This window comes from Haemaphysalis longicornis, unplaced genomic scaffold (assembly GCF_048455015.1).
Source record: "Haemaphysalis longicornis isolate Haplotype H1 unplaced genomic scaffold, Haemaphysalis longicornis Haplotype H1 scaffold_4, whole genome shotgun sequence".
NCBI classification, from domain to species: domain Eukaryota; kingdom Metazoa; phylum Arthropoda; class Arachnida; order Ixodida; family Ixodidae; genus Haemaphysalis; species Haemaphysalis longicornis.
In genome coordinates this window covers 61,740,575-61,754,113 of record NW_027526361.1, presented here as the reverse complement: position 1 = coordinate 61,754,113, position 13,539 = coordinate 61,740,575, and the positions used below count along the sequence as shown (strand labels likewise).

The 13,539-nt window shown below is 47.6% G+C and overlaps 1 protein-coding gene across 1 annotated transcript in view; it reads right to left on the bottom strand.

Moving 5' to 3' along the window:
- The window catches only part of LOC144179768 (uncharacterized), a 567,716-nt gene that overhangs the window by 20,545 nt on the left and 533,632 nt on the right, over positions 1 to 13,539 (bottom strand). The window contains 2 exon segments of the mRNA XM_077708207.1: positions 2,422 to 2,679; positions 5,079 to 5,198. Coding sequence (XP_077564333.1) covers positions 2,422 to 2,679; positions 5,079 to 5,198 — 378 coding nt within the window.

Genomic DNA, 13,539 nt, shown 5'->3' with positions numbered 1-13,539 from the left:
TTGAATGAGTATGAGCTCATACTATTAGCTTTTAACGGCATACATGCAGTGGTCGCAACGCACAGAAAACTAATGTTAGACATGACCTATGCCTTAATAGAAGAATTAAGAAGGAGGCAAGTTCACTTATGCAAGTTCGAAAACTGATTTTTGAACATGTACGCCTCTTCAGCTGCCTCACTGTGCTAATTATGAGCATTTTGTAGGGCACCTAAAATGTTCATTTTTCCGGAAAACCCATAATTCCATTACCCCACCAGAAATTAAAATGTTCTATGATCAAATAGAGGAACCAACAGCATCAGTGCAGTACTCAGGGCCGTTTAATGGGTGGTGTTGTAACTGTTTTCCTCTTCACTGATCCTTTTGCAAAGCTCACAAATGGCATCCCGCGTGGACGGCTCTTCAAATCTGCGCTCTACCACACAGGTGCTCTTGAAGATAAGGAGCTGACATTGACTTTCAAGGCAACTGATAGGCCTCCTGTTGGCGGAACCCTTCTGCAGAGCAATCGATCCAGCTGGTCCAAGCTCGTACACAAGCCCTCCAACCAACATAGTGCAGATAATGTCAATGGAAACAGGAACGTCCTGATAAGGGCCTAGACAAGACGAGCGATCACTTCATTTTGTGCTGGCGCAAAGGCACTGAGCGCCGTAGAAATTGTGGCAGCAGAGCATAGAGGCACGAGTGTTTTGCCTGCCTGATGGCAGGCACGTGCCGGCAAAGCTGAATGAGAAGTGACACCGAGGATTCCGAGCTTGTCATGAACACTTGCTGTGGTTTGCAAAAACAAAAAGGAAATTAACCACTGTCCAAATAATTGCCCTCAAGGTCTGTAGCAGCATGGTGAAGCAAAAACTTCAGTTCACATGTCAAGGTGAAAGGAATGCCAGAATGACAGAAACACCCATAAAAACAATAATAACCTCAGTGGCATTTTTTTTTTTGCTTCTAAAGAGCTCTACATGAGTGAACACTGATACACTACAGTACTGACTTCATAACAAGCGATATGCTTTTACAGAGAGAAACTTTTCATAAACCAGGAAGCCAGCAGGAACAAAAAGATGGGTGAAAAGAACAAGGTACTAGACTCGAGGTTAACTGGCACCCTTCACACTTGCTGATGGCCCGGGGAGGCTGGTAATAGTACAGGCAGAAACCCATTTCAATACAAGTGTGTTGAGAAGCGAAGAAAAGAAATGTGAGCGCACCCACGTGTGCTCACAAGCTAGTAAAATGCTGTATGCCCCCAACTTTGGACATAGGAGGCAACAAAGCAGCGGACTTCTGTTGCTGGTGTTGACACTGAGTGCTGCTATAATATTGTGTACTTTGAGCCCTGCAATAAAAGAGGCAATATAAGAGATGTCTGTCAGCATGCTGCTAGCTCTTCTTAAGGCGCAACCACATGCGACGTTTTGGTCGCGTTTGGAGACCGTCCGCGGCGACGCGCGTTCAGCGCGCGCCACCAAATACAGAGCAACGCGCTCGGAGCGCCGGTATCTGCGTATCCCAGAGTTTCGGTCCGTTTTCGGCGTCTGCGCCGGATGTTGCTATCCTCAATTTCCGGTCCCCCTCCGCACGCAACATGGCGGCTCTTTATGTGGCGGCTCTTTAGCACTTTATTTAATAGAACATCAATTTAACGTGTTTTGTTTGTTGAAGTTTTGATTATTCTTCAGTTTATTAGGAATGACTTAAACAGAACGATGCTGCCTTTACCAAAGTAAGTCTGGCAACTTGGATCGGAGAAGCGCTCTTCACGCGTCTCTTGTGGTTGCTCGCCCTCTCCAAAGCCCGTTCCGCGTCGGCGCCAGGCTCCGCAGACGGCCGCAAGACGCGACCAAAACGTTGCATGTGGTTTCGCCTTTAAGCTGCTTAAATGCTAGCATTAGGATTTGGCTCTGAAGCTTTCCATTCCAGGTCTTTCCTCATCTCTCGTGTGTCGAAACAATGGCAGGAAAGTCCGAATCATTTCCCTCAGCTTTGACAACCTTTGTATGCGAGTGTCATGGCCCCACGTCCTCAAACACCTCGCACTCTTCCTAAATGTCTGATTAACCTCTCAATCTAAAGATCAAACAGAAGGAACAGACAGAGAATTGACCAAAGCACACCGAAACCATCATCCCTGGCACAATGCCAAACTTTCAGGATACTGTGCTTCCTCAGACTGCCTTTTGGTTATTACAACTACCAAAGCTTGCACACACTGTGTTTGTAAATTTAATGTCCGAGTACAGTGAAACCACATTGGACCATGCCCACTCTTACTAAAGTGTGAGAAGGCCCCGAGTTTCCAGTAGGGCCAATTTTGGCCTGTTGGTCTGCATTCCCAATTTTGATTGAAGTGAGGAACGGCTGGCTGAAAGAGAGGGGGAGGGAGGAAGGGAGGGAGAGAGGTATGGAGCTCACCTGGAAGGGCACGCCGCCCTTGAGCTTGGCCTCGGTCTTGTCGCTGAAGTAGATGAGCGCCCGGCGGTTGCGGTCGAAGACGAACCAGCGCTTTTTCCAGGAGCGCCACTTGCCGCCCAGCTTGTGCAGGTATCCCCGGCACGAGGAGGATGTCAGCTGCACGTGCGGGCACAGCTCCACCTGGTGGCCCGCCGACTCCACGTGCTGCCGCAGGTCGCACTCCGCCCCCCGCACGGGCAGGTACCGCGTCAGCGGACGCTGCACGCGGCGCATTCGCGCAAGCTCCATCAGAACACGCTCAGTGGCAGAGGCATGAGTGCAAAGTTCTCATCAGATTGGGCACCTGTAAGGCACTTGTGGGCAACAGTAAGCCCTGTGCCTCGTAACAGGGCAAACAACCTGGACCCACGCTGCCCTGTCCAGTTTGAAATTAGAATGGACAACTGGGTGAGTTGGTACACCATTTTAAGGGAGATTGTACACCATTTTAAGGGAGATTGAAGGCAACCAGCACGTTATTTTCAAATGAAAGTCTGACCTTCTCATAGCCATTCTAGCATCGATTCGGTGCCAAAAGATGCCTTAATTTCTGAGAAATAGTTAATCAAACAACGAATTTCCCTTCCTCATTTCCCTTGCAACAATTCCATGACACAAACAGAGGCTGCTACAGCCACTGTTTGTATCACAATAAACCGGAAGCAAGTGAGGTGTAGGTGATGTATAGCAGCATAGAAGCAACCGAATACATCACTACCATGTACCAGGTGGCTTTGACAGTTTCAGTAAAATCAGCCGTGCTTTACCAAACACCCGCATCCATTGCTGCCCCGGACCACCAAGCGAAATGGGACCCGTGATCAGTATTGACGCTTTGTTGAAGAAAAGCATATAGCCAGTGGGGGCAACACTTGTCTTCAATTTTTCACTATTTTTTAGCTTATTTTAGAAAAGATACGCGTAAGAGTGGTACATTTGTGCTCCCGGTGAGCTAATCTATCGATCTAAAGCAACTTGTACTTTCCCTTCAGTGTCCCTTTATTAATAGTGCAGAGAACACACTAGAATAGGAGAGGGTACAAAAAGTGCTATGTTTGTACGCTCTCCTCCCCTTGTGTCGTGTTTTTGGCCTGTTATTAAGAACCAGTTCAAAAGCACGGGCACTACATTGCCAAGAGGTGGCACTATATATAGCCCTCTGTCGATCCCTTATTGAAAACTTTTTTTTTACCTAGAGCACAATGCCTATTTAGCCCTCATACTATAGAAACACACCCAACCACGGCCACTGCTGCTAGACTTTCACTAGCCCAAATATGCATGACAGCAGAGCGCATTTACAAGAATATGTGAATAAGCAACTTGTTTTGTTACACACTGCTCACTATTTTTGCCTTGTTCAGGACATCACAACCGTCCCAAGCTCAGAATCCAAAGTACCTACTAAAATTTCTTCATTTGATGACGATCCTCTATTACGAGATCCTGTTTCCAAGCTTGGCTGCTATTTTGGATCAGATGAGCCAGCTCTCCCATCTCCTCCAGCAGCTCAGTGGCCAAGCCACCTAGAACGCCTCAAACACACCAGGTGTATGGTTTCAAGGCTACAAACTGTCTCGCTAAAGCTAAATTCAGTGCAAGGCACTTAATAACAGGTCTCAAAGCCTCAACAACAAGCACGGCAAGCAGGATAACACCCACCAAGATGGTTCAGTGGTAAGGTGTTGGGCTCACAAGCACGCGGCCATAGATTCCATCCAATGAGGCAAGCTGAAATATCCTTGCTGTTATGCTAAGGTTCAAGCTTTTGAATGGGGAAATCACTGTTGTGCAAGAGCAGGAGCAACCACAAAAGGAATAATAAGCTGGTCTTTTCATATTCAGAGACCTTGTACACAAGATAGATTCCACGAAGAATGCTAGAAAGTAGGCTCTACACAAAACAGAGGGAATGTATTGTGCTTGGGTTAATTGCTATTGCCCATCGTAACAACCAAAGTTTCACTTTTACCCACTTACTCTCGTCAAGCGGATGAAAGATGAAATTCGCAGTGCTGCACCTGTCACTGTCGACACAGTTGTGCTGGTACAGATTTAGTCTCCACTCTGTGGCTAAAACAATGTTAGCCTATGCAACAATGCCTTCCCGCAAACAGGATGCTTAATTTCGTCAACAGCAGTGCGGCAAATGAGGCCAGCGTTAGAATTTTAAATCTCCTAGCCACTATGCAAAGTGCACTTGGGTATGCATTTTATGAATGAGTGCACTCCAGTTTAAGAACAAAAAAAAAAAAAAGCAAATGCTTTGCAAAGCTTTCCCTCTAGCACTATAGCAAAAATCAGCGCAGTCTAACATCACTTTTCTTTTTTTGCACAAATCATCGAATCATTAAAGCCACAAAGTAAAAAGCAAAGAAATAGAGAAGCGGAACGTCATTGCTTGACCAATCCTTTGCACGAAAACTTCAGCAATACATATCCAACCGCCATTCCAATTTGGCTTATCTAGTGCAAAGGGGGGGGGGGGACACTGATTATTTGTGTTTAATGTTGAAATAATAATTAGCTCGGTGAATTTACGGTTTCTAAGTGCAGAGCTCTTCCTGGCAGTATCCCTTCGACTTGCAATCAGGGTGGGGCAGGAGCAGTAAGCTCACCTGGGCCTTCTGTTTCTCCCGACGACGTATCTCATGGTGGATGGCGTCATCTCCTGAGCGGGACACCAACACGGAACGGTCTTCGGCATTTAGCTGCAAGTTGCGCTCGTGCTGATGCACCTGCATGGACAAAACAATGAGGTGTAAATTCCCAGTGACAGGGCCCCACTAATTCCAAAGCAGTTTTTGAAGAAGCAAAATGGGATTTTGTAGTAGAAAAGAGGGCATGTTGCAGCAAAGAAACCGACTTTTCCGGGAAGCGAGAGGCATGCCTTGGAGCCGGCAAGTGGCCTGCCTTGGAGCTGGCAAGTGGCCTTTACCATGGGAAAACAAACTACAGGAGCACCGAAACCCAAATTCCGAAGTAGAGATAAATGTGTCCACAAAACAGCACTTGTTGCACTTGCCGTAACCTACTGCGTCTCACCACTGACTGCAAATTTGCTTGTGTCTCCTGACACATTGCTAAAGTTAAATGTAAACCCATACAAAAAAAACCTAAGGTCTTTTGATTTTCAAAATAACTAAAAGTAGTGCACAACGATCATGAACAAAAAAAGACCTGCGAATCACACAATGTACATGAGATGTCTGGGTGACACTCATAAATGCAACAATTATCACAAGAAAAGCAACACATACAAATGTGGGTGTGTTCATTTGGCAAAGTAAGCACCCCCCCTTCCCCCTTGTTTCTCTCTCGGTTGGGAACCTCTGCACCTACCCTCGCATGCACCTACCCACAGCACATTAGGTAGTTGCATACGACACTTGATTTCACTAATAGGGCAGAAATGGAATGCGTGTTGCCCCAAGATATTAAGTGCGCATCAAAACATACTCCAAACCAGGAAAAAGTTCTTTTCGTGAAGTTACCTACTTCTGACTAAGTGCACATGAATGCTTCAACATCAAGCCCAACTGCCTCAAATAACATCAGATAAACAGGCATCCCGCAGGCAGAAACTGACAACGCATGTTTAGGACATTGCAGCTGCCTTCAAAACACATGGCATCTGTCAGCATTGTTCTGAGCTAGGGCTGACAACAGGACAATAAAAAAAAGAGAGAGATAGGGAGAGAAACATGACGCAACCACTTGTTTGCGTTATCTCTTCCATTCTTTTTGCTTTTGCCATAGCTTTCCAGACCCACCTTCTTCCCTTTACAAACACACCATGGAAGGGCTGCACACGCGTGTTATGAGTGCTGTCTCTGTCAATAGCAAAGCGCTACGAGCACGGGAAATCAGTTACAAAGTATGGAAAGTTGGCATGGATTATTTGAAGTGTAGCCAGATGTACCAGGATTTCTCCTTTTGGCACAGCTTGGCGCGACTGGCGCAGCAATCGCATCATTGAATTACTTTTTTGACGAAAGGTGGCGGGGTGTGTGACAGGAAAGACATTTGAAGGCTGTTGCTAAGCCCAGGCACAATGCAACTATCCAGCCCTGACACTCCTGATGTATCTATACAGCAAAGCTGTACAGATACAGGTTTCTTCTGCATGGCATGGCTGCACTTCAGGTGGATGTCAACTTTTCCTTTTGCGTAAACGGACTCCTCGCAGGGAAATTTATGTAAACTGGTTTACGTAGCCTCAGCCACCCAGCCAATTTTCAAAGTAACCAGTGATGTTTTTCTGATTACCTACACAATGATGAAAATGGTTACTGGGCTGCACGTGGAGTACAGCCACATCTCGAGCAAACAATGCTGTTCTTCTCGCACAATGCATATCTGTACCACTGGTGCAACATGATGTCACAGATCAGTCCTCACAACGCATCGTTTTCAGTTCTTGCTTTCTGCTCCTCTCCAAATTCTTCCCACATATGCATCCCTCAGTCTTATTTTCAATGTTGTGCGCCCGCCTAATGAAACCTGAACAAGTGCCAAAATTAAATGTTACAAAGATGAATTCACCATTCCCTGACTTTACCAAGAGATGGTGTCGCTTAGGTGGCGCGATTGCCAGCAGTTTTATGCAAGGCTAAGTGTGCCTCACCAAACAACACCCCGATCTTAAAACTGATGCATACCATTCTCTGTTTCACGCTAAAATATCGTGGGTGACATCTACATGCATTGAGCGAAGTCGAAGAAAGAGCATGCAATACTCAATTGCCTCCACGGCCATCAATGCAAATGGCCACACAAGGACTTCCTCCTACTCTCTGTTTATATCCTGTATGTTTTCCTCAAGGTCTTCACTAAGGACTTCTGCACAAATGTGTGCATATGCCAAAGCAACACCCCACTAATGTCTCCGACAACACATTGAACAAGCTCAGGTCTTTGATCCCCTCAGCTATGAATTCCAAGACAACATCCCATAAGCACTGTGGTGCAGTTCTCCATCCTGAGATAGTAGAAAGGGGGGAACAAGAATTGTTTGATAAACAATTCTTTGAGATAATTGTTGCTGCAGTGGCTTGGTTCCAGGAGCCCAGTAACGTTCTATACAGTGAACAGCATGACACGACACTTCTCATACCCTTTGAGAAAATTTATTCTTTCAGGCATGTGAAGCATACAATGTCTGCAGACGTGGTGGTGATGTTCTTTAAGGGAGTCATGTATTAGACTAAAAAATCTGTCCAATCTAAAATTTTCGTAAAGAATTGTTTGCGTAAATCGACGGACTATTTATGTTTAAGGCATGGGCACCTACAGGGGGGCAGGCAACTGAAAGTTGTTCGTCAGTTTGAAAAACCCAAAACTGCAAGCTCACTTCGGTTGATCAAGTAAGCTTTAACTGTTGATGTGCACAGTTAACCCGCGCAACAATTAATGCGAAACAAATTTAAATCTTGGGCATTCCATTGAGTGACTTGCTTCACGAATTCCGCTCTGTGCCAAAGGATCAGATGTCATGTAGACGCACAGTTTGCAAGGCACTGCAGCACAGGGGATAGCAATAAATAATCTTTTAAACAGCGGAATTCAATCAGCAGGGTTATCTTTTTTTTCGCGTCGCCCAACCGGGTATAAAAGAAGAAACCTTCCAGGCAGTTAAGACAGGGCGGCAATATTTTGCGGATGTAAGCACGTCCTCCAAGTGTCCGTGACGCGCCGCGACCCACGCGTAAACAACACGGACGCAGCATGCGGCCTCCCAGCCTGCAAGGCAACAGCACGCACTGGCTGGCAGTTCTGGGGGCCGCATAGGCCGTGACCACGTTTACGAGGCGAGGGCACCTAAACGTGAAGTCGAAGACGTCACCGCGCTGCGGTCCCAAGACTATGTAATGCCCCCGGCACCACGCAAGCTCTCAAAATATCGCGCGCTCCCAAGAGAGGCGCGACAAGGGAAAGGACACCTTGTCGCGCGCGGGAAGCCGAAAGCAGTTACGGCACGTCGTTTAAGGCACAAGCTGCTTCGGAGGTAAGCATCAAAGACAAAGATAGCCCTCGCTCGCGCAACATCGTAAATCACTCTTGCAAGGGCTCATTGGTGCCGTTGCCTCTGCCGGCGTGATAAACCAGCAACAACACGACTGAATCCGCGCGACTGAGAGCTCCTGCCCTCCTGCCATTGCAGCCTACTCCTCCCAGCGACTCGATTGTGCGCTACCGGAAAACGAAAGAGGGACTCACGGAGAGGTACAGAACGTGCGGATCTCCAAACATCCTGCCGCAGCGGCCCAGCGTTTCCACGAAAGAGGTGACGCGCGCACAAGCGCATGGGGCAGAGTTGGATCACGACGCACGAGCCGCGTTCGGCACTGCGGAACGGCAACAGCGCACGACGTGCAGCCAAACGTCACGGCTTTCGCTTGGCAGATTGAATAGGCGGGGGCGGCGGGAACACGGCAAGCACGACCGACGCGAGCTGCGGGAGCGTCGGGGGACGCGCAGCGCGGAGAGGAGGGGGACGCCGCTGTCGATCAACGCAGCGCCGGGTGGACGTTCAGATGCGGTGAGGGCGAAGACGGACTAAACAACGCAATAAAACCAGGAAAAAGAAATCAAAATAAGGAAAACAAAGTAAAAGACAGACCAGCGCCAGGACGCCTGGCGCCATCTGTCGACCCCACAAGGAAGTACGCTGTGAACGAGAGCGAAACCGCTCGAGCGGGAGTTTTGAACAGCGGATGTGCAAAAATATGTACATCCCCCTGAAAAAAGCGCGTATCAATTTTCCCGGTATTTGTACCACTGACTTCCATTGTGTCTTGCTGCACCCGCATAAAACAGAGGTAGAAACAAGCCACAACTGTGTCCCATTTTCTCAAAACTAGAAATTCCCCTTCCTTTGCTACGAGACATCGTTTTCGCGCGCGTACACCCCCGGAGGGTCGAAAAGGTTCGTAGCATGCGTAAGTGAACTAAAACTTCGGCAGAGGCGCTATGAACCGAATGTATCGCCGCGCGGAAGGGGGAGGAAGGGGTACAAAGACGCCCGGGTTTCACGCCACACGTGGTTGTCATAATAGCCCACCAGTCGTTGCATACTCGTCCGTTTTTGTCATCGTGCACACAACCACTCGGCCCTCCTGCCAGGTATATAGCATGTACCCAGAATTAAACACAGCGTACTGGTCCTGCCCTCTAGCCACTCGTTCACTATACTACCTCGCCGCGAAAACTCTCCCCTTCAACGTCCCCTAATCCTGCCGCAAGCAAATCTAGGTGCGACGCTATGACCTCCAATTTTAAAGCGCACAACTTCTGTGTTCGAGGCAGCCGTCTTCATCGCTATCCGCCAGTGCCACACTTTCAAGCCCAAGCACACACTCCACCGCCACCGCCCAATGAACCAAACTTCCACTATTCGAACGCGAATCATGTAATTAAGTTAACTCTCTCTCTCTCGCTCTCTCTCCATCTGTCCGTCCGTCTGTGCAATAAACCTCGCAACAAGCGCGGAAGAATTCTGAGAGAACACGGAACAAAAGCAACTTTACCTAAGTCCATAATTATATCACTCCGAAGCCATGCTTTGGCCATCCCGATATCCGGTCTTTATCTTGACTGCCATATAGCAACCTGTCTCTACACACCGAAATTGGCCCTACGTTGTTACATTTTGCTGTCGTTGACAACTCTACAACATTACGTACGATAATTCGAAGCAAGTCAGCGTGTACCACCTAGGTCTAGGGCTGTCCGCCGAGACAACTCACGTTAATCCGCAATAACCAAAGCATCACTTGAGACAACAAGCATCCTAACACCCCCGTAAAAATTGTTACCATAACACTGAACTACTCTTCCCAAAGGCTTTCGCTAGTGCCATATGAACTGAATTTGAGTCATAGCAAGGCACACAAGGCATACATGGTGGTCAGCGCGAACGGAAACAACACACAAAGAGGAGAATAGACGACACAGGCTCCCCTTTGTGTGTTGTTTCCGTTCGCGCTGACCACCATGAATGCTATCCAACTCACCCCATTTGCTACCTTGACACAAGGCACAGCAATACAATTCAGTGTATACCGATAGTTTCCCTTGCGAACAGAAAGTGGCGTCATGGGTAGGCTCACATCTAGCACATTTAACGGGCAATGAAGACAAAACATAAGTTTGGCTCATTAGAAAGACTATTTTATCCAGATGACAATGACATAAACTTTATCGCAAACTTCGAATAAATAATGGAGATATTAGAGAAAATATGTGAAGCAGTGGCGACACCCAGACCACTTTCCAGCAACTTTTATATGACGTCACAGAAACTTTTGTTCGTGCGATTGGCTGCCGCCAACTAATCAATCGCTAAGACACATGACCGGGCGATTGTTGGGGCGCTTGTAGTTCCGTTTGATCGCATTACTTGGGTGCTGAAAATTATGGTTTTAGTGCTGGCACATCTGACGTCACTCCTGCCCATAACGTGTCCCTGTAGCGGGAAATTTAAAAGTTTTTCAATATTTGTTGCGTTTTTTTTTTTGTTAAAAGAGATCTGATTTGATTGATTATGAGGGTAAACGCGCCGACGCTACACAGGCGACGAGGCGCGCCGTAGTGGAGGGCTCCGGATTAATTTTGACCACCTGGGAATCTTTAACGTGCGCCGAAATCGCGAACACACGGGCGTCTTCGCTTTTCGCCTCCATCAGAAAAGCGGCCGCCGCGGCCGGGAATCAAACGCGCGTCCTTGGGCTCAGCAGCATAAAAGATCTTTCGTGGCTGTAATGGAACTGAGTGAGGTACTGAAGCCTAGTACATTCGAATTAAACAAGGCTGTATTTTGTCTTCATGGACCCTTTACCGAAGTCACAAGGATATCTTTCTCCGTTCGTTTCCATCAATCATCTGCGGTCAGCTGAGCCTTTGGGTTAGTCACATTAGTGCTTGCCAACTGAATGTTTAACATGGGAAAGATAGATTAGATACACGGCTGACTGTTTTACGGCAGTGAAGATAAAGATTGAACAAAGATCGAAAAAAACTGGGAAGACAGGATAGCCAAAGAATGTGATAGGAGTATCTTCGCGTGGACGGAGCTTCCCTACACCGAAGAACTCTCCGAAATGAATTTCGCAACAAGAATTCCCGTGACACGAAAATCCAGAAGGTCATCATAAGGGTAATTTACATAGGCAATGCTGAATGCGAAGCGTCTGCGGGTGAGATGCTGTGGCGCCAAGCAGACGCCCCGCGACTACAAACGCCATCAAGTGCTTTGCCAACGCATTTTGCGTCAAAAGTGTGAATCAGCCATAAGTGATCCGCGGTCCTTGCGCACACGGAACATTCCGTCACCCGGATAATAGCGCGCACAAACGTACGCAATCACTAGATCCAAAGATCCAATCACTAGACAACCCCCCTGCTGTAACGCCTTTTTTGGAAAAGCGGGGCACTCACTGAATAAATAACAAAGAAAAGAAAAAAAGAAATATTGCGGGAACTCCCAAATGAGAATTGCAAGATAATGCTCCGCCCCCTTTGCCATTCACTGAGCCCAATGAAGTCAGCTTCAGTACTACACACAAGTACACTACTGGGAAGACATTTCCCAGGGGCAATATACGCAGTCTGATATCAAAGAAGGAAGGAAGTCTCCAGGGCCTTTAATAAATGCCTGCATAAGACCGATGTATGCAGGCCTCGATGCAACAATGCAACGCTATACACCCAACCCCTTTAACGTCGGCTTCACAGCGATACACAAAAGCATGCTATGTAGACATCTTTAGACGTAAAAGGAGGCTGACATCGAAGTATGAAGCGCATTTTGTCAACAGCATTTCGGTATGCGAAGAAAGCGTGACACGATCAGGCGTTCAGCCCACATAGAAATTCTGTGCATTTAAAGAGCTCCAGATCTTCTCATTTAGTATTTCGATTTCTTCGCGGTAATGCGTAAAGTGCTAGTGAGATTTAGTTTAAAGGGATGACTGATTTGAATCAATAATTGCTCATTCCAATCATCTTAGACCAAGTTTTTCCCTACATGCACAAGAATAAATTACGATTGCAATTTCCGCGCAGTCGTTGCGTCGCTGAAAAGTCAGTTACTCGATGGCACGCGGTGCCTCGGAGCTTAGATTACGCAAAGTTTTCTCCAGGCATCCCGATGCCCCCCTGAGTGACTGGCCGGCCAATGGGAGAGGTATCCGTGCAGGGGAAGCGGGCCAAGCACCTGTCACGAAGAAAGCGTCTTCATTCTTCGATGACGGCCGGAGCGCACAATGCCGCCGCGTCGTCTGGAAGCGACAGCGCCGGCGAAGAGGACACGCTCGCTTGCGGTGACGCAAGCCTTCGTCGTCCTCCACTACAGGCTTTGCGGCGGGCAAGGGAGGAATAGCAATGCACGCAGAATTGCCCCGACGTGCACTGGGGACCGCAAGGGCGTCCTGAAATGGACCTTCGGCCACGATTACGTCGCAGGCATGCGGCTACAGTCGGGCTACATGATATCCCACAGAAATGAAATCAGAACGTGCCGATCTCTCTCTCTCTCTCTCTCTCTCTCTCTCTCTCTCTCTCTCTTCTCTCTCTCTCTCTCTCTCTCTCTCTCTAACACACACACACACACGGGCACCCACACAGACACGCGCGCACGCACACACAAATACACACACGCAGACAGAGTTCCAAAAAAGACACGTGTTCGGAAAGTTTTTGCTGCACCAAAAGCCACCACGCCTTTTCTTTCTTTTTTTTTTTTCTAACAGAAGGACAGTGTTGAAAGAACAGCGCTGCTACGGTGCAACTGTAATTCCTTACCACTAGGGCTGTAAAAGCGACGCCATTTTAAAGTGGCAATGCATCCATGTGATTTCCAAGCCGAGACAAATGGCTCTCTCTAGATTCGATTTCAACTCAAACGCACGTCAGCTTTCTCCACTTCAAGTCAAAATAACCTAACCGTTAAGATTGAGGTCCGCTTAAATACGATCCAGTCAACATCCGCTGACCTCCACACATATTGTTTCGACCTAACCTCGCTGTTGACCTCGCCTAACACTTGGCCTCCCTTCAAGCTCACTCAAGTTCATGTTA